The sequence below is a fragment of the Heterodontus francisci genome, chromosome 32, assembly GCF_036365525.1.
Source record: "Heterodontus francisci isolate sHetFra1 chromosome 32, sHetFra1.hap1, whole genome shotgun sequence".
NCBI lineage: Eukaryota > Metazoa > Chordata > Chondrichthyes > Heterodontiformes > Heterodontidae > Heterodontus > Heterodontus francisci.
In genome coordinates, this window is record NC_090402.1 from 32402558 (window position 1) to 32429773 (window position 27216).

Here is a 27216-nt window from a genome sequence, read left to right on the forward strand (position 1 = left end):
CTTACATTTATTTACAGAGTAAAACATTGCAAACATTTAACTCTTAACTCACACACAGTCCCAGTAAGGGTCTCCTTACAAGTACTCAAGGAAGGCCCCCAATTAACACCCTCCACCTGCATATAATTAAACACAATTGATATACAATTAACAAACACAACCACAAGACCTGTACTTGGACATGCCAGAGGTGTTCTGTCATTCCTGCCTCCACAACCCAGGCTGCCACAGAGTTATACCATCTGCTGCAACGTGATCTGCATACAACAGCTGGAACAGACTTTTCTCCATTTTAACTCGAAAATTGTAAGTGTCTTCCTGTCATCAGATATTGGGCACATTCTGAACTATCCATTCTTGTGCTTCCATGTCAACTCAGCAGTTAAAAATTATTTGTTGATACTAAGCAATTTAAGGAACTTTCCCCAGTGTTGCACTGCACGCCAGTGAAAAGTGTGCTATCATTTCTGTAATTTAAGCAAAAAAAATCAAACAATCTTCGAAACTATACAAGTGATTTTTCTCTCTTCCTTTTCTAAAGTCCTTTTGAAAGTACACCTGATGGAAACAGTAAGCATTCAGGCTGTGTATCTGTAATCATTCGTAACATTAAAACATTCCGTTGGATTTTAACCAAGTTTGAGAAGGGTCCTTATCTCATCCCACTCCCAATGGTTATCAATATTAGATGGAACCCATTTATGTGTTTGATTACGTGCCCAGAAACACATTTGTGACCTCAACAAGTTAAATATTAATTCACCTTTAAACATGTCATTTGGCAGCAGGATAAAATATCATTGCCACGTTTCTATACAGAGGAGGATGTAAGGCCACACCCAGTGGTGTTATCAAACCAGCTGCTGGAACCTATAAAAATTGCAGCAGGACGAACTTGCTACCTGATTTCTCTCCTTGTGTCGTGCATGTTCTCATTCCCCTGAACAGGAACTCTACAGGCATGCACCTCTACAACTTTGTCATCAGGCTGAACAAGACCGTTTGCAACCTCAGCTTGCTCTTCAACCCCATGAACTTCTGACCCATGTCATGTCCATCACAAAGACTGCGTGCTTCCACCTCTGCAACATCATCCACCTCTATCTCTGGCCATTTGTCACTGAATGATTCCAGTCTTGACTACTCCAATGTTCTCCTGGCCAGCCTCCCATCCTCCACCTATTATAAATTCAACTTATTCAAAACTTCACCGCAATATTCCACCCCACCATAAATCTCTCACACCTATCATGCCCATCTTCATTGACTTACATTGGCTCCCAATCTCCTAATACTTCAAAATTAAAATTCTCATCCCTGTCTTAAATCCCTCCATTATCTTTCCCCTCCTTAACTCTGTAACCTCTAGTCCTACAGCCTCCCCGACCCCCACCATCCACCAAACTCTCAATTCTTCTTGTAACTTCTTGTACATCTCCCCGCTTTCGTGCCTGTGTCTTCAGCCATCTGGATCCCAATCATTGGATTTCCTGTCCTAAGACCCTCTGTCTATCAACCTCCCTCTCCTTTTAGCTCCTGAAAACACATCTCTTTCACCACACTTTCGATCACCCTCTTAATCTCTCCTTTGGCTCAGTGTCCTTGTGCCCTGCATCTCTGTAAAGCACCTTGAGATGCTTTTCCACAGTACAAGTGTCACAAAAAGTGTTAACTCACTAGCATATGCTTCCTCACGGAGAGATCATAAGCTTGAGTGTTCAGGTCCAAATGTGATTCTGCAAATATATACTTAGAAATGATGCATAAGATTAAAAAATAATGTATTAAAATAATTCTGTCATGTTTGGATCTCATGGGGTAAATTTGACTTTGTGCAACAGTGTAAAGCAAGTGATAGTGAATCAGCAGCCGCTTTACAGCTCCATATTCTCATTTCCATATTCTCATTTCCTTTGAGGTCAATAGAAATAAAAATCACAAGAAATGTGAATGGGCTGTTGTTTCACTATTGTCCGTTTTACACTATTGCACAAAGTCAAAACTACCCTCCCATTTTAAAAAATATTTCTTTGCCTTGTTTTGGTTGTCCATTAGATGCAAAACTGCTGTCAGTGAAACTCCAGTTCATGAATAAATACTTTAATAAGGTTACAGTGCTTTTGAGGAGGCAGTAGTTATTAAAATAAGTGATTTGCAGGTCATCACAGAATAGTCAGATCTTGGTTTACACTTGAATTCTATCCCGGGCTGAAATATTAATGTTAGCTGTGCTACAATGGGCTAGTACAGAGGCTGAATAGACCAGGTTGTTCTTCACAGAGAAGGAAGTGCTTCCCTTCCCCATCTCCCATCATCTGGTTTTGCAGCAATGTTGGTGGAGGCCTGAGAGTAACTGCAGCCATTGTATGATGATGGAGGTGGCAAATAAGCAGAAGGAGAGATAATATTCCAAAAAAGATTACATATAATCCTGAAAATATCATCTTCATTTTAAATATAGTGGTCTTTGTTCTGGCGCCTTCCAAAGTGTATTAAAAATGTTTACCAAATATGAGTTAGGTCGTGGCCACACAAATGAATGCCAATAAGCTAACAACTTTAATGAGTTAGCAATAATCTTTAACAGTCCAGGATTTTACCAATGCCTTCAACTTAACATCGCCCTCAACACAGAAAAAATGGGTTTACTTTAGAAAGAAAATACATCCAGCAATGTCACAAGCGAAACTGTAAGATTGGCCTTGATTATGCTTATCAGCGTTCTTTGTGAACCACATGGCTTTCCTGTTTGTTCAAAAGAACAAGTTAGAACAGGCATGTACCATAGTTGAATCTGGTCAGGAATCGTTTGAAACTATCAGAATTTCCTCTTCCCTCTCAACAGCCGCCGGAATAAAAACAGCTTTAAAACCACTTGTGTGACACTGTGATAACAATGATTAATTTGGATGCTTTTAGGGTAATGCAAATGCATATCCCATGCAAGAACTGCAGACTAGAAAGTATTATTTTCTGCACTTTTATTGAATCTGAAACACATTCAGAAAAACACATTTATTCATTTTTGTGATAAGGAGTGTTAAGATTATGCAAATAGAATACAAATCATCACTGTATATCAGAAAAAAACTGAACAGTTTGAATGCTCAAAACCTGAGTTATCTGTGATTTCATCATGTTACAATTTAGCCTTTGTCAGCTAGAAAATACAAATCATATAGAGAGAATGAGACCTCCTATTGAAGGAATTGACTGACATTATATTAATATTATACAACCACTTATGTTCTCAACTGCCTGCGGTTAGATTACTTTATCATACAAATCAATTTATAAAATGGTAGCTGTATGATTGTTCTTTGGTAAAATAGTTAACATTTTGTTTAGGATAGTAGTGTTCAATCTCAGTTGACTTTCATACTGCAGAGGATATAATGCATGCATTAATTAGTTCAATAATACACGCATACAGTCCGACACAAGTAGTTCTGCCCACGGAAGTGGAGCTGTGCTTAAATTAGAGGTTAAACATTGCAGCAAAGCAAACTTGCAGATTGGGAGTGCTTGTAAATGGATGGCTTCAGAAACTAGCACATATTAACGGCCTTTCTCATTTTTTAAGAATACTTTTGATGTATGTCCTTTGATACCTAAATTGTGGTGGATGCACGTTAAAATTGACCTTATAAAATAAAAATACATTTTAAGATAGTTTTTCTCAATGATTATGGTAGCTCAAGCCTTAATTTTTATTCGTTCGGGGGATGCGGGTGTCGCTGGCTAGGCCAGCATTTATTACTCATCCCTTACTTGGTTAATTGCAGTCTCCTCCACATTTGGGCATGTGAATAAATGGTTTATTATTACGTTTTTAAAAATATAGTTTTCCTTAGCTGGCTGTTAGCAATAGAATTTGTGATTATTCCACCCACCATTACCAGTTAATGCCTATATTCAATCATATCATTTATTTTCTTCAAGTACAACTATTCTTACCAGTACAGTTTCACAAAACTATTAAAAGTGGACTGTTTGTAAAAGAATGTTTGCAAAACTTTTCCAGTCAATATTGGTAATACACTAAATGCAGCTCAGTGGCTTTTGCAAGTGATCTCACCACCATGAAAATGCTACATCATTCTTCTGCTTTTTCCCTCTCTCCCCAAACAAAACAAGATTGCCCTGAAAATATTTCCGCTGGTTGGGGGGGGGGGGGGGGTCTAGGAATAGGGGACATAGCCTACAAATAAGAACCAGGCCTTTCAGGTGTGAAGTTAGGACTACATGCACAGGATTTGGAACTCTCTTCCACAAATGGCAGTTGATGCTTTGTTAATATTAAATCGGAGATTGATCAATTTTTGTTAACCAAAGATATTAAGAAATATGAGGGAAAGACGGCGGTATAAAATTAGACCACAGATCTGCCATGATCTTGTAAAATGTCGGAACAGGCTCGACAGGCTAAATGGCCTATTCCTGTTCCTGTGGCCTTGACGATAATGCCCCTTTAAACCATGCATTAGACTTCTTCACAATCAGAATTTAAAATGCTTAAAGGCATTAAAAATCTGAATACAGTTGGGCATCTTTATTATGCAAGATGCAACAAGACTCAAAGTCACAGTTTAAAAATGTATTATAGATAAATTAAAACTTGCAAATTGTTCACATATTAGGTTGTAGTGAGGGCCAAATGTGTTGTATGTTTCTTGTACTTTGGCACAATTTTAGCTCTGAGAACGCTCTGTGCATGTTGGATCATGGCAGACGAAAGATTATACAGGCTGCCACAATTAATGAGATTACATTATTACAGGGAGGTGATTGATTCTGCAGAAATAATAGAAGTATTCTGTCTGAGCTGCCCACTTGATTTAAGTCCCTTGTATATTTGGAATTTACTGTGCCATTTGCACCAGCAACATAGTCGTCCCACTAAGAGTTTTAGAAGTTAAATTAGGACAAAAGAAAAGAAAGGCAGACAGTATCTGAAAGTTGGAACTTAGCTCATATTACTGTTGCCAAAGTTAGCATATTTTCTAGAACACACTGTTCGTGTTCAGTTGACTCTTAAGATGCAAAAGTTTCTTGGCAGTTAAAAGGCTTGTGCTCATTTTCAATTTTGAATTTAAAATGGTTCTAATTGATGCAACTATTATTGTGTTTAGACATCTATTTCTGCTCCACGACAATTAGTGATGGACAACAATTGCTGCCCTAGTCAGCGATGCTCACATCCCATGAAAGAGTAAAAATAAATCTGTTTGTTTAAAGTTGCAAAACATGTAACTCCAAGTCCGGTTTGCATCATTAATCATTTGAGCTCACGTGTCTATGCAGGTACGGGCATATTAATTAGTTATAGTTGCATTCCTGGACAAACTTTAATTTAAAAAAAAAATTATGAATAAAACAGTCACTTGTGTTTAGAGAGACAATACTACACTTTCAATATGTGCAATTCCAGTTCTGGGAATCCTTGCACTAGCTTGTCTAAATAGATTCATGGATCTTTGGGATATGCAGTGGGGAGGCTTATTCTTCCTATCTCCATGCATAGGGGAGCAATTAATCAGCAGCTTCACGGCAAGCTGCAGTAAGGCCTTACACTGATATTTAATAATGTAACACCTGTAAACAGATCTATGGAACAGTCCTGAGACGATAATATTTCCAACTACATTTTACATATTGCAAAGGTAACATAATCTTCAGGCAAGAACATTTGTGTTCTATCTGTTTTCAAGCAACTCTGAGCAAGTCAAAACTGATTCACATTGCCTCATGCATTATGCTCTTATAAGTGTCATTCCAGGTCATTCTGTCCAAATGTTAACAGTTTTTCATGATTTATCAAATTTATAATTAATAGCACATTAAACTGGTGTAAGTTATAATATCAATACTTAATTCTTGTTGATTTGATAAACAATGCACTCGAGCTCTGTGCAAAATATATACTTGCTCAGCACCTATTATTTACAGTTACTAAATCTGCATTAAGTAGAAAACCATGCTAAAACTCACAAGCAAAGTTGTAAGTAAGCAGAGCAATAGACACAGGAGAGTTGGTATATGGCTTGTTTCGACATGATTCTTTGTGCAAAATTATGCAGTGTATCAAAGACATTATTTTTCTCTGAAGCTAGAAAAGATGATAATCCAGTACAGCTGTTTCTTACAGACCATCTCTGCCATGTAGTTGTTTCTGTACTGAACGGAGAGTTCCTGGACGGCGCCGTTGCCAATTAACATCTGTTAATCAATGGATATGCCAGAAAATATCCAATTCCAGCCCCTGCAATTATGCTTAGGAAAACCCATACGTTGTAGGACATGGCAAAAAGCATCAATACGTAGCTGAGGGCAACCTGGATAATGTGGAAAATTGACAGGATCACATGGACCCACATCCACCTGCAATAATTTAATAAACATTAGAGTTGTGATAGTTTATTTTTATGTTTAAAATATGCTACTTTGGGCAACTCTTTCCACCACTAAGGCTGTAATCAGCTTGAATTCTGCTTGGCAACAATTTTCTAGCCTACATGTGACAGTTGACTTGAATTTTCTTGTTTCCCTTCCACACATATACATGGAGGTGGCAGAGGTTCAGGCTGATCTTTGCGTCTAGGATGCATATCTTGCTAATATGTCCTTCACTTGCAAATGTTAATAATGAAAAGCCAATGAAGAGTCTCTGCATTTTGAAATGGGCAATTGATTTTACTGGAAGTTTTTTATCAGGATACAGCCATGTGTTGGGGAGAATTACCTGTAACAGTAAGATGTGAAAGGAAGCAACTGTATTTTCACTCATTCGAAATTATTATTGCTCTCCCGCCCAATCAGCGTGACCTGACTGCAGTAGATGCAAGTTTCACATTGGTCAGAATCGCTCCACTTATTAAAACTAGGATTACAAAAAATATTTTGTAGCAGGTACAATCAGTGACATCATGGTCTGATTGACACAATCTTGCAAAACACTTAATCATAAATGGATGGGAATGGCAGAGAGGGTGAAGACTTTCTTAGATTTAAAAACCTAAAATTCCTTATAATGTTACTGCTTTTTTACCCGTGTACACAATAATTGAATACACAATTAGCCTCAATTATAATCCCCTTGTCAAATAACCAACTGATGCTCATTGTTCTGAACATTGGACTATGTAACTTGATTATGTTTTAAAAATTGTGATTTTAAGAAGTTTAAGATGGAGTCTGGAAGGTCAAGTGAACTCACATCCACTCTGCTAAAGGACAAGACAGATCAAATAAATTTTTTGAAAAAAGAGACTGCAGGGTAACACTGCACTCCCCCCGACCACCCCCACCCCCCCCCCCCCCACACACACACACACACACACACTTACTTTGGGATTGTCAACAAAGGGGTCAGCAATTGTGAAGATTCAAATGTACTAAGCAGCTGTTAACACCACGGAACAATGAAAGGCTCAGGTAGCTCGGTGAAACTTTGCATATTCGAACAGGACAATAAGCTATTGACTTTTGAATCCAGATAAATTTAACAGATTTTCTGAAGGCAGACAGGCTCTAAGAGAGGAAACAAGTGGTTATGGCCTCAAGGCAGGCTATAAGAAGGGAACCCAGCGATTGCAATCTGAGAGCAGGCTGTAAAGTAAGAAACCAGCAGTTGCAGCTGAGAGAGAGAGAAGACACCTGCTCTGGGAAGCCTGATACTGTAAAAGGCTGCAAAGACTTGAACCTGTTTTGAAAGTTGAAGCTTGCAGAGAAGTAGAATATCAGCAGGATCACCAGGAATTGCCTTCAGGGAGGTCCAGGTCAGAAGTGCTCAGGGAAGTGAGCGAAAAGGACAATGATTTTTGAAAAGGTCTGGGAGATCCAACCCATTGTGGATTTTGCCATCCACTCTGTAACGCATAAGTGGGGTGCAAGGTTTTCAGGTATTTTAATAAGCAAAGGAAATACCTTTCTTTGTAATCTGGGGTATCAGTTACTTACAAAGAACTATTTGGTTAATTGGGATTTCTTTTAGTTTAGTTGTTATAATAAAAGTCTTCAAATATAAAATCTTGTCATGTAATTCTTTAAATTGGTCTGGGGGGTTCATATTTTGTATTTTAATGTTAACGGTCTCACTAAGGTCATAACACTCATCATCTAGACTGAAATATAGGAACATTAAGCATAGGAAAAGTCAGGGACTAAATAAAAGACCATTCAGCCCAGTAAAGTTCATTCCTCTAGCATCGTTACTATCCCTTCTAATGATGCATGAAGAATCGCTACTTGGGTGAGGTACCAAAGGGTGCCCAGCACCTACAGAATCACATTACACCAAGGATTCAATGCTTTGGGGAGGGGAGCAGAAGAAAATGGTGGTAAAAGAGGATGAACAAAAACTGCATCGAACTTAACCTAAATGAATATCTTGAAACCAACAATGTTGAAGAACTTATACATGCTGATGAAACCAATTTATTGAAAGAAAGAGGCAGCAAAATGTTTAAACTTGTTATTCAGTTATGCCACAGGTATTTTGGTTTCTTTAAATTGCTTGATGTCATTTTTAGGCAGACGTAGCATTTTAGGAGAGGTTTACAGCAAGTGTTGATTCTATTTGCTTAATTTCACAATTCAATCCTGTCTCCATTTAATTACTGATAATGTTTATCCCGAATAAAGTTTAACTGTAATTGTTTTTATTACAGTTAACTTTAAACAAGTGACCATATAAATGCAAGTTGTTCTTATTGACTAACAAAGTGGTTCAGATAAAATAATGGCAGATTTTTGGAAAACTTTCTTTGAAATCATTCTCTTTGAAATGCAGCTTCATAATGACAGTCCAGAGCAGAATCCAATGATGCACTCCCACCATGAGAGTCCAACCACAAACTCTTCCATTTTTTTAATTTGAAAAACCCAGTGGTAAGGCCACAGCCCATAGTGTAGGACACTGACAATGTTGAAAAAGGAGAAGATATCAGGATGTGGGACTAGTATGATAATGGAGGGCAGTGACAGATAAGTGAGAGGATATTATCCTTGTTTTTTTTTTTGTAGGTCACCTGGGTTTCCAGAACATTATCACCTTGCTAAGAATAAACGCTTTCCCGACTGGCCTCCCACACTGCTCCATAAACTTGACCTCATTGAAAACTCTTTTGCCTGTATCCTAACTCACACCAAGTTGCAGTCACCCATCACCCCTGTGCTTGCTGACCTACACTGGCTCCTGGTCCGGCAATGCCTCGATTTTAAAATTCTCATCCTTAATTTCAAATCCTTGCCCTGCCCCTCTCTACCTCTGTAACCTCCTCCAGCTCTACAATTCTTCAAGATCTCTGTGCCCCTCTAATACTGGCCTCATGCACATTTCTGATTTTCATTGCTCTGCCTTTGATGGTCGTGCCTTCACTTGCAGTAATTCTCATGGTATGATGAAGATAATGGGGGGTAAAATTCATCTTTGGCAGGGGTTGTTAAATGAATGGTTGCCTGCTATACGCCCTGTGCAATTTTCCATTCCATAAACATTAGAAAGTTGGGTGTAAAAAAGAGACAGTTGGATTATGAAGTTGTTGAATACTTTACCAAGAACAGCCACAAAGCAGACAGGATAGGAGGTATTACTGGAGAAGATAAAGATGAGCGGTGAGAAAACAGGTAGGTAAGTTTTTCTGAGTCTACGGTTCGATGAGAGTGCATCTGATTTGGTCTACATGGATTTCAGCAAGGCTTTTGATAAAGTTTCACATGGCGGATTAGTCGGGAAAGTAAAAGCCCATGGGATCCAAGAGAAGGTGGCAAGTTGGATCCAAAATTCCGTAGCAGGAAGCAAAAGCTAATGGTCGATGGGTGTTTTTGTGATTGGAAGGCTGTTTCCTGTGAGTTCTACAGGGCTCGGTACTAGGTCCCTTGCTTTTCATGGCATGTATCAATGATTTAGACTTGAATGGTGGTGGGGGTGGGGGGGAGCTGGACGAAGAAGTTTTTCAGATGATACATAAATTGGTTGTGTGATTGATAGTGAAGAAAAAACCTATAGACTGCAGAACATATCAAATAACTGGTTAGATGGGAAAAAAGTGGCAAATGAATTTCAATTTAGAGAACTGAGGTAATGCATTTTGGGACAGCAAACAAGGCATGGGAGTACACAATGAATGGTAGGATACTGACCAGTGTAGAGGAACAGAAGGACCTTAGAGTGCATGTCCACAGATCCCTGAAGCAAGTAGGAAAGGTAGATAAAGTGATTAGGAAGGCATACAGGCATACCTTAGCCGAGGCATAAAATATAAGAGCAGGGAGGTTATACTTGAACTGTATAAAACACTAGTTAGGCCACAGCTAGAGTACTGCATTACAGTTCTGGTCACTGCATTACAGGAAGAATATGTTCACACTAGAGAGGGTAATAGAACAGATTTATGAGGATATCGCCAAGAATGAAGAATTTTAGCTCTAAGGAAAGATTGGAGAGGCTGGGGTTGTTTTCTTTGGAATAAAGTAGGCTGTGGGGATTGTATAAAATTATGAGGGGCCCAGATACAGTGGACAGGGAATAGAGGTCTGCGACCCAACCCGAACCCGACAGGACCCGACAACATGTGTCGGGTTTGGGTCGGGTCGGGCCCATCTTCCGGGGCCGGCTTTCAGGCTCGGGTTGGGTCGGGCCGAGTCCACATCGAGTCGGGTCGGGTCGGGTCAGGCCGGACACACACGGTAAGTGCTCTGCTGGTAAGTATTAAAAATTAAAAAAACTTACGGGAGCTGGGAGTCCGAAACTGAGTCTGCACAGTGAGCGAGTGACGTCACCACGACGTCTCGCGCATGCGCTGCAGCTTCTTGCAGTTCGATGTCGGGAAGGTAAGTAAACGGATGGTCGGGTCGGGCTCGGTGCAAAATCGGAGGGACTCGGGCCGGGTAGGGCTTAGGACCGCTGTGGTTCGGTCGGGTTTGGGTCGGGTTCTTTTTCCTGACCTAAAGCAGGCCTCTTATAGGAAGGACCTTTTCTATTAGCAGAGAAGTCAATAACCAGGGGATTTAAATTTAAAGTGATAAGAAGGAAGTTGAGGAGATTTTTTTTCTATCCATAAGGTGGTGGGAGTCTAGAACTCACTGCCTGAAAGGGTGGTAGAGGCAGAAGCCCTCATCCAAATACTTGGAATCATGACCTGCAGAGCTACGGACCAAGAGCTGGAAAGTGAGATCAGGCAGGATAATGTTTTCAGGCAGTGTGGACGTGATGGGCCAAATGGCCACCTCCTGTGCCATCAATCTTTTATATTTCTATAAAACGAGATAGGCTAGTTAGGCCTCTTCTGGATCCTAATGTTTCTATGGGTTTAGATTTCTCCATGCATTTGTCATAAAAAGAATGACTTTGCAATCCAGAGTTGGTCACCGCAATTAAACTGAGAGCAGAAAATGAATCATATAACAGGATGACAGGATAGAAGTTATCACTTGGAATCAGCTTTCTTCTAAAATTCCAGCAGAACTAACATTCATCAATCAGAAACAGACCAAAGAATAAACAATCACCTTTTTTGTGAGGTGTCTTGCGAATTTGGATTTATAGGTAGCGTCTCTGCTGCTTCATCTTGGATGTTAGGTGTTGCTGTCATCAGATCCAATAATCTTTTGTCTAGTTTCACTATTCCCACTTTTAGGAGTTCATAAAGGACTGTTATAATTAGAACAGCGACCACCGTCAGCACCATTCCTTCAAACATAAAAGGAAAACTCTTAGCAGTTGTCATTGTGAATTTTTGGTACCAAGTCCAAAAACAATACACAAGGGAACTCCTATTATAATTAGACTGAGCTAAAATTACAGTTGTGCTTTGTGCTTACTGTATACAACTGGGTCTTTAAGAGAACCATTTCACTTAAAAACTCTTTAAAAGAACTATTTCACTCTTTAACGTCCTCCAGCCCTAAAACTCTCCGAGATCTCAATGTTCCTTCAATTCTGGCTTCTCGTGCATCACCTATTTTAATCACTCCACCATTGGTAGCTGTGCCTTCAGCTGCCAAGGCCTTAAAATCTGGAATTCCCACTGTAAACCTTTACATCTCTCTACCTCTCTCTCCTCTTTTAAGACGCTGCTTAAAACCGACTTCTTTGACCAACCTTCTGGTCATCTATCCTAATTTCTCCTTATGTGGCTTGGTGTCATATTTTGTTTGATAACGCTCCTGTGAAGCACCTTGAGTCATTTTTCTGTGCATTGACCAGAAACATTAACTCGGTTTCTCACTTCACAGATGCTGTCAAATCCACTGAGTGTTTCCAGCATTTTCTGTTTTAGTTTTATATAAATGCAAGTTGTTGTTGTAAAACTGAGGAACAAGATTTGCTCACAAACTTTCAAGATACTACAGCCATTAAAAGAGGCAGATTATTTAATAAAACTATTGAAAGACCAGTGATATAATTGAGAGAAAAAATGGATCTACTGTTAACTCGACATAGCCCAGAAATTACTGTACATGATGCTATCATTTGAATGCTTAATAGGTACAGACAATGTTATTTTATCTGCTATTCTAACAGAGAGGTATTAACTGAGTTATTTTAAAAGGGTTAATGTTTGCATTAAAATAATAGATAAAGGAATTTCATTTTTGGGGTTCATAATTAATATCATCCATATAACTTACACAACTGTACTTTTCTCATTAATCGGTCTAAATGATGCAGAGATCTGACTAAGCTCCTTGGTGTCTCAAATTCTGGATTGTCCAAATATTGTGACCGGCATATCACACACTCTGATCATTTTTTAAATCCACACTATTTTATGTGTTCTTCTTAAGTCTTTGCCCTCTAATAAATGTACAAAACTTTTGTGGAAAATGAGTGCAATATGAATAGAACCATAGAAAAGTTACAACACAGAAAGAAGTTATTCAGCCCATTGTGTCTACGCAGACTGAAAAAACTAGCCGTCCAATCTAATCCCACCTTTCAGCACATGGTCTGTAGCCTTGCAAGTTACAGCACTTCAAGTGCAGGTCCATGTAACTTCTAAATGAGTTGAGAGTTTCTACCTCCACTACCAATCCAGGCAGTGAATTCCAGACACCCACCACCCTCTGGTTTTTCCTCATGTCCCCTCTAATCCTCCTATCAATCACCTTAAATCTGTTCCCCTTGCTAATTGACCTCTCTGCTAGGGGTAACAGGTCCTTCCTATCTACTCTATCTAGGCCCCTCATAATTTTGTACACCTCAATTAAGTCACCCCTCAGCCTCCTCTGTTCTAAGGAAAACAATCCTAGCCTATCCAGTCTTTCCTCAGAGCTGCAATTTTCCAGCCCTGGAAACATTCTTGTAAATCTCCTCTGCACTCTCTCCAGAGCAATTATGTCCTTCCTGTAATGTGGTGACCAGAACGGTACGCAATACTCCAGCTGTGGCTTAACCAGTGTTGTATGCAGTTCCAGCATTACATCCCTGCTTTTTTTTTCTATACCTCGGCCAATAAAGGAAAGCAATCCATATGCTTTCTTCACCACGTTATCTACCTGTCCTGCCACCTTCAGGGACCTGTGGACATGCTCTTCAAGGTCTCTCACTTCCTCTACCCCTCTCAATATCCTCCCATTTATTGTGTATTCCCTTGCTTTGTTTGCCCTCCCCAAATGCATTACCTCACACTTCTCCAAACTGAATTCCATTTGCCACTTTTCCACCCACTCAACCAAACCATTGATATAATTCTGGAGTCTACAGCTATTCTCTTCACTATCAACTACAGAGCCAATTTTTGTATCGTCTGCAAATTTCTCAATCATTTATTTATTTAGAGATACAGCACTGAAACAGGCCCTTCGGCCCACCGAGTCTGTGCCAACCAACAACCACCCATTTATACTAGCCCTACAGTAATCCCATATTCCCTACCACCTACCTACACTAGGGGCAATTTACAATGGCCAATTTATCTATCAACCTGCAAGTCTTTGGCTGTGGGAGGAAACTGGCGAAAGCCCACACAGTCACAGGGAGAACTTGTAAACTCCGCACAGGCAGTACCCAGAATCAAACCCAGGTCCCTGGAGTTGTGAAGCTACGGTGCTAACCACTGCGCCACTCACATTTAAATCAAAATCATTAATATATACTATAAACAGCAAGGGACTAAGCCTTGTGGAACGCCACTGGAAACTGCTTTCCATTTGCAAAAACATCCGTCACCACCACCCTTTGTTTCTTGTCACTGAGCCAATTTTGGGTCCAACTCACCACATTACCCTGTATCCCATGGGCTTTTACTTTTCTGACCAGTCTGCCATGTGGGACCTTGTCAAATGCCTTACTAAAATACACGTACACAACATCCACTGCACTACCCTCATCAATCCTCCAAGTTACTTCCTCAAAAAATTCAATTAAGTTGGTAAGACACCCCTTAACAAATCCATGCTGACTGTTCCTGATTAGTCACTGCCTTTTAAAGTGACAGTTTATCCTATCTCTCAGAAATGATTCTAATAATTTGCCCACCACCGAGGTCAGACTGACTGGTTTATAATTATTTGGCCTATCCCTCACAGCCTTTTTAAACAATGGTACAATGTTAGCAGACCTCCAATCCTCTGGTACCTCGCCTGTATCTAGTGAGGATTTGAAAATGATCCTCAGAGCATCCGCTATTTCCTCCCTAACTTCCTTTAACAGCCTGGGATACAATCCATCTTCCCTGGTGATTTATCCACTTTCAAAGATGTCAGACCCTCTCGTACCTCCTCTCTCATTATGCTTATCAATTCTAATATTTCACACCCCTCCGCTTTAACTACAATGTCTGCATCATCCTTCTCCTGTGAAGACAGAGACAAAGTACTCATTAAGAACCCTGCTCACATCTTCTGCATCCACGCATGTTATCTTGTACACCTCTGATAGGCCTGACCCTTTCCTTAGTTATCCTCTTACTCTTAATGTACTAATAAAACATCTTTGGGTTTTCCTTGATTTTGCCTGCCAATATTTTTTCAAGTCCTCTCTTTGCTTTCCTAATTTCCTTTTTTACTTCACCCCTGCACTTTCTATACTCCTCTAGGCTTTCTAAAGTATTAAGTTTTTGTGACTATCACAAGCTTTCTTTTTCTGCTTTATCTTACCCTGTATGCTTCTAGACAACCAGGGGGCTCTAGCGTTAGCAGTACCACCCTTTTTCTTTGTGGGGACATGTCTACACTGTGCCTGTAGAATCTCGCTTTTGAATGCCTCCCACTGATTTGCCACTGATCCTTCAAAGTAGCTGTATCCAGTCAATTCTCGCCAGATCACTTTTCAGCTTCGTAAAATTTGCCTTCCCCCAATTTAGAACTTTTACTCCTGTTCTATCTTTGTCCTTTTCCATAATAATGCTAAATCTAACTGTATTATGGTCACTATCTCCAAAATGGTCACCCACTGCTACTTCATCCACTTGCCTGACTTCATTACCAAAGGCTAAATCTAGAATTGCTCCCCCTCTTGTTGGGCTTGTTACGTGCTGGCTGAAAAAGTTCTCTTGAATGTTGTTCAAGAATTTTGTGCCTTCTGTGCCCTTCACACTGTTTGTATCCCAGTTGATAGTAGGGAAGTTGAAATCATCAAATATTATTGCCCTATTGTTTTTGCATTCAGAAATTTGCCTACATATTTGTTCTTCTATCTCACTCTTACTATTTGGGCGTCTATAGTACACTTGTAGTAGGTCCCACCTTCCCCAGAACCAGTCCCAATGCCCCAGAAATCTGAAGCTTTCCCTCCTGCACCATCTCTCCAGCCACGCATTCATCTGGTGTATTCTCCTATTTCTATACTTACTAGCACATGGCCTTGGGAGTAATCCAGAGATTACTACCTTTGAGATCCTCCTTGCTAACCTCTTTCTTAACTCCCTAACTCAGCCTGCAGGACCTCATCCCTTTTTCTACCTATACCATTGGTACCAATGTGAACTATGACCTCTGATTGTGGACCCTTCCCCCCCCAGAATGCTCTGTAGCTGCTTGGTGATATCCATGACCCTTGTACCAGGGAGGCAACATACCATCCTGGAATCACGTCTGTGACCACAGAAACGCCTGTCTGTTTCCTAACTATAGAATCCCCTACCACTATTGCTCTCCTGTCTTTTCTCCTCCCTCCTTGCACAGCTGAGCCACCCATGGTGCTCTGGTCATGACTCTTGCTGCATATTCCAGAGGAACCCTCTCTCCCATCGGTATGCAGAACTGAATACTGGTTAGAAAATGGGATGCCCTCCGTCGACTCCTGCACTACCTGCCTTGTCCTCCTTGTCTGTCTGGCAGCCACCCGGTCCCTGTCTACCTGCACTCTCTTAAGCTGTGGGGGTGACCACCTACTGAAGCCTACTATTCACTTTATCTCTCATTCTCACGAATGCATCTTAGTAACACCAGCTGCTGCTCGAGTTCCAAAATTCAGTGCTTGAGCTTTTGCATTTGGTGACATTTTCTGCACATGTAGTTGTCCAGGACATGGGTAGGGTCCTGGAATCCCCACATGGCACAGATGTGCATTCGATGGGTGTGAGCAGCCCTGCCATGCCTCAAAGTATTTAGCTACTGCACTAAAAATTGGAAGTTAAATAAACGCAATAATATGGTTGTAAATAGAATGAACAAACAAATAACCACCTACCAACTACTGGTATTTTAGCTTCTACTTAGTAGATAGACTTAAATGTTAGAGAAAAAATAAAAATCAGCAGAAAAAAGTAAGAAAATACCCACCAGATACTCACCGACTAGCTCCCTGCGCCTCTACGCGCTCTCTCCCCTCTTGTAGCTCCGAAGTCTCAGCCAGCCAATCACATACCTGCTTCCCTGTGTTGTCACAACTTGAGTTTTCTTTCCGATCACATGCTGTGCTGTTGGAGATGTGCTCTGCTGCTGTGACTCTGCTGGTGTTTCCCGCACTCTTTTTAACCTCCTCTCTCCTGATGTGCTCTGCTGCTGTCTCTCTGCTAGCGGTTCCCGCACTCTTTTTAAGCTCCTCTCTCCTGATGTGCTCTGCTGCTGTGTCTCTGCTTGTGGTTCCCGCGCTCTTTTTAAACTCCTCTCTCCAGATGTGTTCTGCTGCTGTGTATAAACGCGCATTGAATTTATTGTAATTGTAGTGGATCTCCCATTGTGTTGATGAATCAAGGTCAGCAGATATGTAGAAATGGTGTGGTGTTTAAAGGGGAAGGGGATGTTGGGTAATAATTTTGAGGTTATGGAACGGTAGTTTAGGGGAGTGAGATGTATTGGGGTACAAGTAGTTCTGGAAGAGTACCATGTGTTTGGCAAAGGAAAGAGCTGAGAATTTAGGCAGGAGGGTATTTGATGTAGAATACTGAGTATAGAATTATGATGACCAGTTGAGAGAAAGGCCATATTGTGGGTAATGAGGATTCAGGGATTTAGGTGGTCAGTAATTAATCATAAGGGGCAGGAAAAAATTGGAATCCTTTTATTTAGTGGCAGATTATTAAATGAATTTGCTGGATTCCATTCACTAACAAATACAAATCATTAATTTAATTTCACTCAATTTAATTAAATGAAAAACACAGAATTTGTCAGATTCTATTGAATTACCAACACATTGCAGAATTAATTTTACACATTCATTGATGCATGATAAAATAAGTGTATTTGATAGTGTGGAGTTACCTGCACATCATTAAATTCATTCATTCCATTCCATTAAGTCAGCTACAAATTTTGAAATAACAGTTTTCATCTCTTTTTTTCCCCCAGTAATTAGTGAAGTTGGTGTGGTTATATAACCTTTGTTTGTGCTGTATGATTCTAATATATTTCTGGATATCTGCAAAGAACCAAGCCCTGGGAAAATAGCGAAATTTTACTTTCTCAGTAGGCTGCAAAGGCTTATATATTACCCAAGCTAAAAGTGATTGTACAGAAATGGATATGGTCAAGAACAACATTGAACCTATACAGGAAATTGTAGTTGCTGAGCTGAGATTTTCCCAGCCGCGAGGTTTAACTTTCGATTGACTACAATGGAAGGTATATTCGAGCAGGGTGTAAAATAGGTGGCCAATCCAATCCCGTTACTTCCCCACCAGGCAGTTAGGTTAAAATTACCCCTTTGGAAAGAATACTTGAGTGATTTGACTGGCCGGTTTTGTGGTTGATATTGATGACTGATGAGAAGATTTCCTTCTTTGCCGACTGGTATTTGATGAGTCAAAGTTGATCAATGGGATACATATGCCAATCAGCATGGTGTAGGGATAGTGGCTGAGGTAATCATGATTTATTTCGCTGAACAAATCTTGCCTTTGAGGTATGATACCCTATGGATGCCGACTTTTAATGATATAAATTGTTATTGTGGTTGGCCATGATTACCTGTACAGAAATATCTGGTGTTACTTCCATTGTTTAGTGTCTCCATTGACCTATGCTGTAGTATGTGAGGCCACAACCTCAGACTACCAAATTGGCAATCTACTGCCATTTACTTTTGAAAATCTGTAGGATTTTCTGTTTGATCCATTGGAAAGTTGCCTTAGCTTTGTCACTTCCAATACTTTTTCTAGGAATAAGCACTCTTTGGACAGGGCACACTGCCTGTTCGTGTCTAATAAGTTCTGTTAATGGTTGTTAAATACCTAGTAGTTGAAGGTAATAGGATGATTAGTTAATTGTACTCCAGATATATATAACAAAGTGATTCTTGACAACGCAACCAGCGTGGGCATCATCCGACTATGCCAACCTGCGCACATGCACAAACGGGCTCCTGCTCTCTGCGCTTGCGCTGCGTTCCGCATTGCCAGGATGACGTCATCATGTAAATTACCTGGACTGGTACACGCATGCCCAGATGACGTCATCGCATAACGCGGGAGAGAGAGGAAGCGGGGGGAGAGAGCGGGGTGTGGGAGACAGCGGGGGGGAGAAGCGGGGAGAGAGCGGCATGTGGGGGAGAAGCGGGGAGACAGCGGGGTGTGGGGGAGAAGCAGGAATAAAGCGGGGTGTGAGAGAGAAGCAGGGAGAGAGCAGGGTGTGGGGGAAAGAGCGTGGTTTGGAGGGAGAGAGTGTGGTGTGGGGGAGAAGCGGGGAGAGAGCAGTGTGTTGGGAAGACAGCATGGTGTAAGGGGGGAGAGCGGGGGAGGGAGCGGCCGAAGGTTTTGGTGGCGGCGGGTCTGCTCTCCTCTCGTACCCCCCCCCCCCCCCCGCCCCCGCCCCACCCCACCCACTCTTTCCGGCCATTCTCCCCCCGCCTGCTCTTTCCGGCCATTCCACCCCCCCCCCTCCCCCCGCCTGATCTCTCTGGCCATGTGTTTACGTTGCCTTTGTGTGATTATTTGAGCAGCGCCATCTTTAGTCCTGGCAGCTGCCTGACCGTCGCTGACTGTGACGTTTTAGTTGAACAGGCTGCATTTGTGCATGTGCCAGTGCAGCGCCACCTAGTGGCTGCGTTGTCAGCAAACGCAGCCGAAATATAAAGAGCCAGTCAGCCCTGGCTGGGTGTTGTTAGGAGTGGAAAAGTAAGCTCTGTGGCCAGCAAGAAACAGTCTCTACCAAAGCATCCTAGTCTCAGTGTCTTCTTCACAATCAGGCTTAGATGTTTCTCTAACATTATCCATGTACACAATGCAATGGTATATTTGCTTCAAATCTCATTGGATTCAGAAATTGTGCTCTTTTGAATATAGAGTTTATTCTGGTGCTGGCAGCAGCTTTGTTTTAAATTGCTGCAATAACATTGCGTACTGTATGTTAGGAACATACAACATGCTGATGTCTAGTTAATAAATGCAAAAATGTATTTAGTAATGAAAGTTATCGCTTGTATATTCCACACAAACCATTAGCTAAAGTGCCTAAAATGGTTTATGGCCCAGAGAATTGGTATCAGGGTAGAGGTAGATGTTGAATGAAAGCCCTTTGCTTTCCCACAAGGCATTGGAAAATATTACATTTAACAGAACAATATTTTCAGATGGTTAAGTGCAATTTGCCTCAGAAAATGAGTTAAAGGGTGGTGCTAGGTGTAACCATGGATCAGTAGCACTCTTGCCTCTGAGTCAAATTGTTGTTGGCTGAAGTCCCAGTCCACAGAATGAAATGCTAAATCTTGACGAACATTCCAGTGCAGTACTGAGGGAGTGCTACACCATTGGAGGTGCTGCCTTTTGTAAACTGCGGAACCTATCTGCCCTCTCAAGTAAAAGATCCCACATCACATTTTGAAAAAGAGCGTGGAAGATATCTTCAGTATCCTGGTTCACATTTGTCCCTCAATCAACATCACAAAAATAGATTATCTGGTCATTATCACATTGCTGTTTATGGGGCCTTGTTGTGCACAAATTGGCTGCCACGTTACCAACATTACAACAGTGACTACATTTCAAAAAGTAATTAATTGGCTGTAAAGCACCTTGGGATGTCCTTAAGCCATGACAGATGCTATATAAATGCAGCTCTTCCATTCATTTTTCTTGAATGGAGCAACCAGTTACATTTAAATAAATGCAATGGCAAGCAGTAAAAATTCATAAAATGTGTGGTACATTCACAAGAGTTAAAAAAAATAATGGCTTAGAAAAATATAACTTTAGACCTTCTTTGTATTTCCAGAACTAGAAAAAGGTGAACACAAATAGCTTTTTCAGAATAACCTTTTGCAATGAGTAAATTCAGTACCTGATACCGAGTGAACATTCCAAAAGTCGAATAGTAGTATCACCTGATCAGACACAAAGAAATGCATCTGCAACACAGAAGAAAAGATAAACTCAGAGAGTTGTTTGTGAAATCATAGTATTCCTTTAGTCTTCAATATCTTTTAATGGGATGGATATATTTTCCCAGGCATCACATCGGAGAGGCCACATTTTACCATTCATCAAAGTGTGAAATACCTACACCAAAAAGTGCAATGTTTCTACACCAAAAAATTAATTGCATTTGTTCTGAATGGTGTCTGTGCAGAGCTGATTACACTATGGATCCTGGGGGGCGGGGGGGCTCCAACTATTAATGACAGAGGTGGAGAAACACCTGTCATTTGTTTCCTGATGTACTCCTGCAGCTGATCAATCCTCTTAAATGATATTCATTGTATTTACCTTGAATTATGCTCACTTTCATAGCATACAATAGGGCGGATGAAACAAATGTGTGGCAATTGTCTTTTAGGCAGATATGTGCCAACTCAATGTCTGTGGTATATGACATAACATTTCTCTCCCATAAGAGTTTAATGTGTTGAAAAGAGGAACCTAATTCAAGACCGAAACAGCCAAAAACCAAAGCAAAACAGTTGATGGCAGTCACACTTCTTCATGGCTTTAGCCATGTTTATTTCTTTCATAGTTTCTGGACGTACCTACCACATAAACAAAGTGGTGAATTTGACTTTCAGACCCACATTCTTTCTCTTGCTCTGCCCAAAAACAAGATAGGAGTGAGACTGCAAATTCAGTGTCAAAATTACAAGCACTTGCATCTTGCTCACACAAGGTAATGGTTAGATTGAATTAGCTCCCGAAAAAAGTTCTCTAACATCTTCCAGTTCTGATGAAAGATCACTGACCTGAGATCTTAACTTGGTTTCTCTCTTACAGATGCTGTCTGAACTGTTGAATGTTTGCAGCATTTATTTTAGGTTTCCAGCATCCATGGTATTTTGCTTTTGGGTATTCTTCAAAGGCAAAAGCTTAACCATTGTAATGAAACTTGACTTTAATTAATAAAACAAGGAATATCACAGCCTTAGAATGGATTTAACATGAACATTATGTTTATGCTTTTTGTGCCTTTATCGTAAATAAGATGTCCCAAGGCACTTCACAGGAACAAAACATGACACCGAGCCATGTAAGGAGATATTGGGGCAGACCAGAAAAAGCTTGGTTGAAGAGGTAGGTTTAAGGAGCATCTTAAAGTAGGAAAGCAAGGCGGAGAGGAAAAGCAGACTAGGAGGGTGGCACAGTGTTGCAGTGGTTAGCATCGCAGCCTCACAGCTCCAGGGGCCTGGGTTCAGTTCTGGGTACTGCCTATGTGGAGTTTGCAAGTTCTCCTTGTGACCGCGTGTGTTTCCGTGTGCTCCAGTTTCCTCCCACAGCCAAAAACTTGCAGGTTGATCGGTAAATTGGCTGTTGTAAATTGCCCCTAGTGTAGGTAGGTGGTAGGAGAATTGAGGGAAGGTGGGGATGTGGTAAGGAATATGGGATTAATGTAGGATTAGTATAAATGGGTGGTTGATGGCTGGCACAGACTCGGTAGGCCAAAGGGCCTGTTTCAGTGCTGTATCTCTCTATGACTAGGGAATTCAAGAGTTTAGGCCCAGGCAGCTGAAGGCAAGGCCACCAATGGTGAAGTGATGAAAACAGGCCAGAATTCAAGGAGCACAGGTATCTCAGAAAGTTATGGAGCTGGAGCAGATTACAGAGATAGGGAGGGGTGAGGCCATGGAGGGATTTGAAATCAAGGATGAGAATTTAAAAACCAAGCCGTTGCTTATCCGGGAGCCAATGTAGGTCAGCAAACACACAGGCAGCAGAGTTTTGGATGCTGTCAAGTTGATGGAGGCTAGAACATAGGCTGGCCAGGAGTGCGTTGGAATAGTCAAGTCTAGAGGTCACTAGGTCATGGATGAAGGTTTCAGCAGCAAATGAGCTGAGTTAGGAGAGAAGTTGGGTGATGTAAAGAGGTGGAAAGATAGTCTTAATGGTGCAGATATCTGGTGGGAAGCTCATCTCAGGGTCAAATATGGCCCCAAAGTTGCAAACTGTCTGGTCCAGCCTGAGATGGCTACCAGGGAGAAGGATGGAATTGGTGGCTAAAACACTGAGGGGTTAAACCCTAATAACAAAACAGTTGCTGCAGTCAGGTGGGGACTTGAACAGTGGGAACCACCTACATCGCACCACATGGCTGTAACATTAATAAATAGGAACAATGGATTCCCCCATAACTTAACCTTATGTCTGACGTATAAGTAGAAGTTGAAGGGTTGTCATGAGAACAACCCACTTCCCTCCGTACCTCCCAACTCACTGGGCAAATAAAATCATAAACGGGAAGCATTAACAAAACATGGAAATTAAAAAGTAGCTATAAGTTAATTTAGTAACAGGAATAATATCTGCAAACATTAGCCCAATAAGTCAAACCCATTTTAATTTACAGGATTAGTGCATGTGTGCTCAATGAGATAGGGTGCTTTTTCTGGAATAAGAAATAGGACATCTAAAAATATATTGATATTTCATGTTTCTTTTAAACTATAATTATATGTCATTTGGTGGTCTAGCACATTGGCCGTTTCTATAGAATTATCATCTTAATGACAGCTCCAGCATCTCATGTCAGTCCTCTTCTCTCATAAGGCTGGAAATCTGAAATAATGTGATTCTAAGGAGATGAAGAAACAACATCTGGCTTAAAGTATCTCTGTCTTTGCTGCCATGGGGAGGGATGAGGGAAGCTTCTTGATTGGGGAGTGGGGTTGAGATGTGAGGAGGGTATGTAAAAACCAGTGGCACCTGGTCTCCCATATTTCTTACTGCAACAATGATAGCAGCCAGGAAACACATAACCTGCCCTCTATCGCAGCCAGGGACAGTGTACATTAAAGGGAGTCATATCAATTAAAAGGGCATGGTGTTCTCTAATCTAAAACTCTGCCACATTAAACACCAAATTGGATCTGCATCAAACATTAGGACTTGAAAGCCCCACCAGCATTTGTCCTTACACCGGTCGGAATTGTGTGGATGCAGGCAGTAAAAGTGCAAGTTCCTCAGCCCATGGCTCCCTGCCTGATCAGTACTGATGTTAAAAGCCTGACTTGGCCTGTTGCCATCAGTGCATGTTATTGCACAGAACATGAGATACTTTCAGTAGCAATGCAACTCACCAGAAATATTTAACAAGGGGAGCCTGAAACTTTCCAATTTTTTACACACTTTTTGAACTCCCCGTTGATCAAAGCTACCCTCCAGCTCTGGCTAATAACACCCATGCTCACTGTTGACATCTTGAAGCATCTCTTACAGTACATCCTCAAATAAGATTATTGTTGTCTGCTGCACGCAGGGGTGGTGATGGTGTAGTGGTAACAGTAATGTCACTGAACTAGTAATCCAGAGGTCCAGGCTAATTTCCTGGGGATGTGGGTTCAAATCCCACCATGGCAGCTGGGGGAATTTAAATTCAATTAATTAATAAAAATCTGGAATTGAAAGCGTGTCTCAGTAATGGTGCCATGAAACTATCAGCAATTGTTGTAAAAACCCATCCAGTTCACTAATGTCCTTTCGGGAAGGATATCTGCCATCTTTACTTGGTCTGGCCTACATATTACGGTTGACTCTTTACTGCCCTCTGAAATGGTCCAGCAAGCCACCCAGTTGTCAAGGGCAATTAGGGATGGGCAACAAATGCTGGCTTTGCTGACAACACCCACATCCCATGAAAGAATAAAAAAAACTCAAATACAAAGAGGCCAAAACATTGAGAACGAATAGGCCAATGCCATAGCATACAAGGCTATGGGCCAAGTGCTGGAAAATGGGATTAGAATAGCTAGGTGTTTGATAGCTGGCACAGACATGATGGGCTGAAGGGTCTGTTTCTGTGCTGTATAGCTCACTCTCTCTCTCTATAACTCTAACTCATGATCAAGGCTAGAGCAGGATGGAGATGTTGACTGAGTGGATGTACCCACAACCAGGAAAATTAGTGCACCAGGTTTTCAACCAGGGGACATTCAGTTAATTGGCTGAGCCTCCTCAATGAGGAATCATACTGTCTACATGGCACTGAGAAAGTGGCTCCAAGCACCTTCTGCATGTCCTCCACTAACAATGGTACAACTAACAACAGCTTGCATATATATAGCATAGTAAAGCATCCCAAGGCTCTTTACAGAGGCGTAATCAGGCAGAAATAAATGCCAAGCCAAAGAAGGAGGTATTATGAGTGGTGAACAAAACCTCAGTCAAAGAGGTGCATTTTAAGAAGGGTCCCAAAGGAGATTAGAGAGGTGCAGAGCCAGAGGAGCTTGGGGAGAGAATTGCAGAACATGGCGCCTAAGCAGTTGAAGGTAAGTGTTAACATTGGACGCCCTTTGAAAATTGGAGCCGATGCGTTCTATAGTAGTAACCTGAGCATTCACCAGAGATGAACACATTGGGGTTAAGATCAAAGCCAGCTCTCCTTTCATCTCACTTCCTGCAGAACAAGTACAAGTGCATAGTAAATCTATACTGCCTGTCCGAGAAGCTTCAAATGTCTACCCTTGTACTGAAGGTGAGAATGGAGCTTGTGAGATGACTGGTGTCGCCTTTAAGTGTGTAACAGCTGTTAACTGTGTGCGAACGCACTGTTCGGAAGCCTGGGGGTGGGAACTCGTACATGCCCAATCCTATGTAAACGCTGTTTATAGCAAACATCTGTGACAACCAGAGGCTGTTTCCCACAGATTTGCTGGCAAACTGGAATTTCCAGCCTTAGACATGCCACAGATCAAATTTTACAACTGTCCTTCAGGTTTTTATAGTTTTAAGATAATTTCTTTCAAAAACTCATTATGATCGGCAGTCGAAGATTGTTACACAGGTGTCTTTTCAAAACACTGTCTTGTAAAACACATTATAAGGTTGACAATAATGGTAAAACTGGTTCTGAATACTTAAGAATGTGATACCCAACATTCATAGCATCATAGAATGGTTACAGCTCAGAAGGAGGCCATTCAGCCTGTCGTATCCATGCTGGCTCTCTGCAAGAGCAACTCAGTTCCACTTCTCCTTCCATTTCTCTGTAGCCCTGCATATTTTTTTTCTTTCTAGGAGCTTTTCCAATTCTGCTTTGAAAGCCCCGATTGTATTTGTCTCTAACACACTCTCAGGCAGTGCATTCCAGATTCTGACCACTCGCTGGGTAAACAAGTTTTTCCTCATTTAAACTATCTGTTCTCTTGCCAATCACATTCTGTCAGTGTCCTTTGGTTCTGGCCCTTCCACCAAAGGGAACAGTTTTTCTCTACCTGGTCTGTCTGGACTGCTCATGATTTTGAACACTGCGATCAAGTGTTCTCTCAACCTTCTCCAAAGAGAGCAGCCCAGCTTTTCCAGTCTATCCACGTAACTGAGATCCCTCACCCCAGAATCATTCTCTTGAATCTTTCCTGCACCCTCGCGAAAGTCTTTACATCCTTCCTAAAGTGCTGGACACTGTACTCCAGTTGGGGCCAAACCAGTGTTTTAAAAAGGTTCATCATAACTTCCTTGCTTTTGTGCTCTATGCCTCTATTTCTAAAGCCCAGGATCCCAGGAACCATTTTCTCAGCCTGCTCTGCCACCTTCAATAATTTGTGCACATGTACCCACAGGTGTCTCAGTTCCTGCACCCCCTTATAAATGTATCCTTTAAACCGCACTAAACTGCGACTGGAGCTGAATAAAATAGAAAGTAGATACACTTTTATCTCCGCAATACAATATTACAGTAATCTAGATATTCTTTAATTGTGCAACGTATACTATTATAATTACTAAATGTTTTTAAATGGAAAATTATGGATTTTATTTCAAAACGTCTTTTTTAAAGTCCAGCAGGTTTGTTTCTTGAGTTGGATCCCTCAACTTCCAATTTGGGTCGAACTTAAGAATTGTATTTCTACTCATCCGGATGCAGTATTTGCTGTGGGCGAAATTACAGCGCACACCTAATCAGGAAATCATTCCATTAAACTCGCCCGATAAATCCAATATTTCGCAATACCTTACACAAACAAAAACATACAGAACCAAACATGAAATTCCATTTGTGTGATTGTTTCGTCCCATTATCAAAAGCAGTTCCATTATCGCCCATGTCATACAGTTTCAAATAATAGAACTAATCCCATGTCAGTAACAATGGTTCGGAAGGTCCTGTACATCTCTTAGGAAATTGAGGAACCTTTTACCCACACATCGACCTACTGCAAGAAACCTATGTATTTCTTCTCACAACTTCTGATTTCACTGTTGATACTTACAGGCATTATGTGTGGTTTGGTGTATTTTCAATTATTCTGCAGGAAAATGTGTTTCCTTGAGGTTTGCAGGATATAAACGACCAGCCCAGACCTGCACATCAAACTTGTTTATCCCGTCATCTTTTCTGCATATTGAGCTTGAAGCCGTCCGATCTGTCACATGAAACTAACCCGATCATATGAGGCTCCCTCGCTGTTCCATC

At 41.1% G+C, this 27216-nt stretch overlaps 1 protein-coding gene across 2 annotated transcripts; it reads right to left on the reverse strand.

The window, feature by feature from the left end:
- On the reverse strand, positions 1–27216 carry slc31a2 (solute carrier family 31 member 2). 2 transcript variants are annotated; one of them, XM_068012651.1, is made up of 4 exons: positions 27014–27216; positions 20665–20731; positions 11512–11692; positions 1–467 (listed from the first exon to the last, which is right to left on the reverse strand). In XM_068012651.1, the coding sequence occupies exons 1-4, from the start codon at positions 27017–27019 to the stop codon at positions 383–385; spliced, it is 339 nt and encodes a 112-aa protein (XP_067868752.1). In that variant the 5' UTR covers positions 27020–27216; the 3' UTR covers positions 1–382. The 2 variants fall into 2 exon arrangements, with proteins under 2 accessions (XP_067868752.1, XP_067868751.1); XM_068012650.1 differs by lacking the exon at positions 1–467 and adding an exon at positions 2981–6381.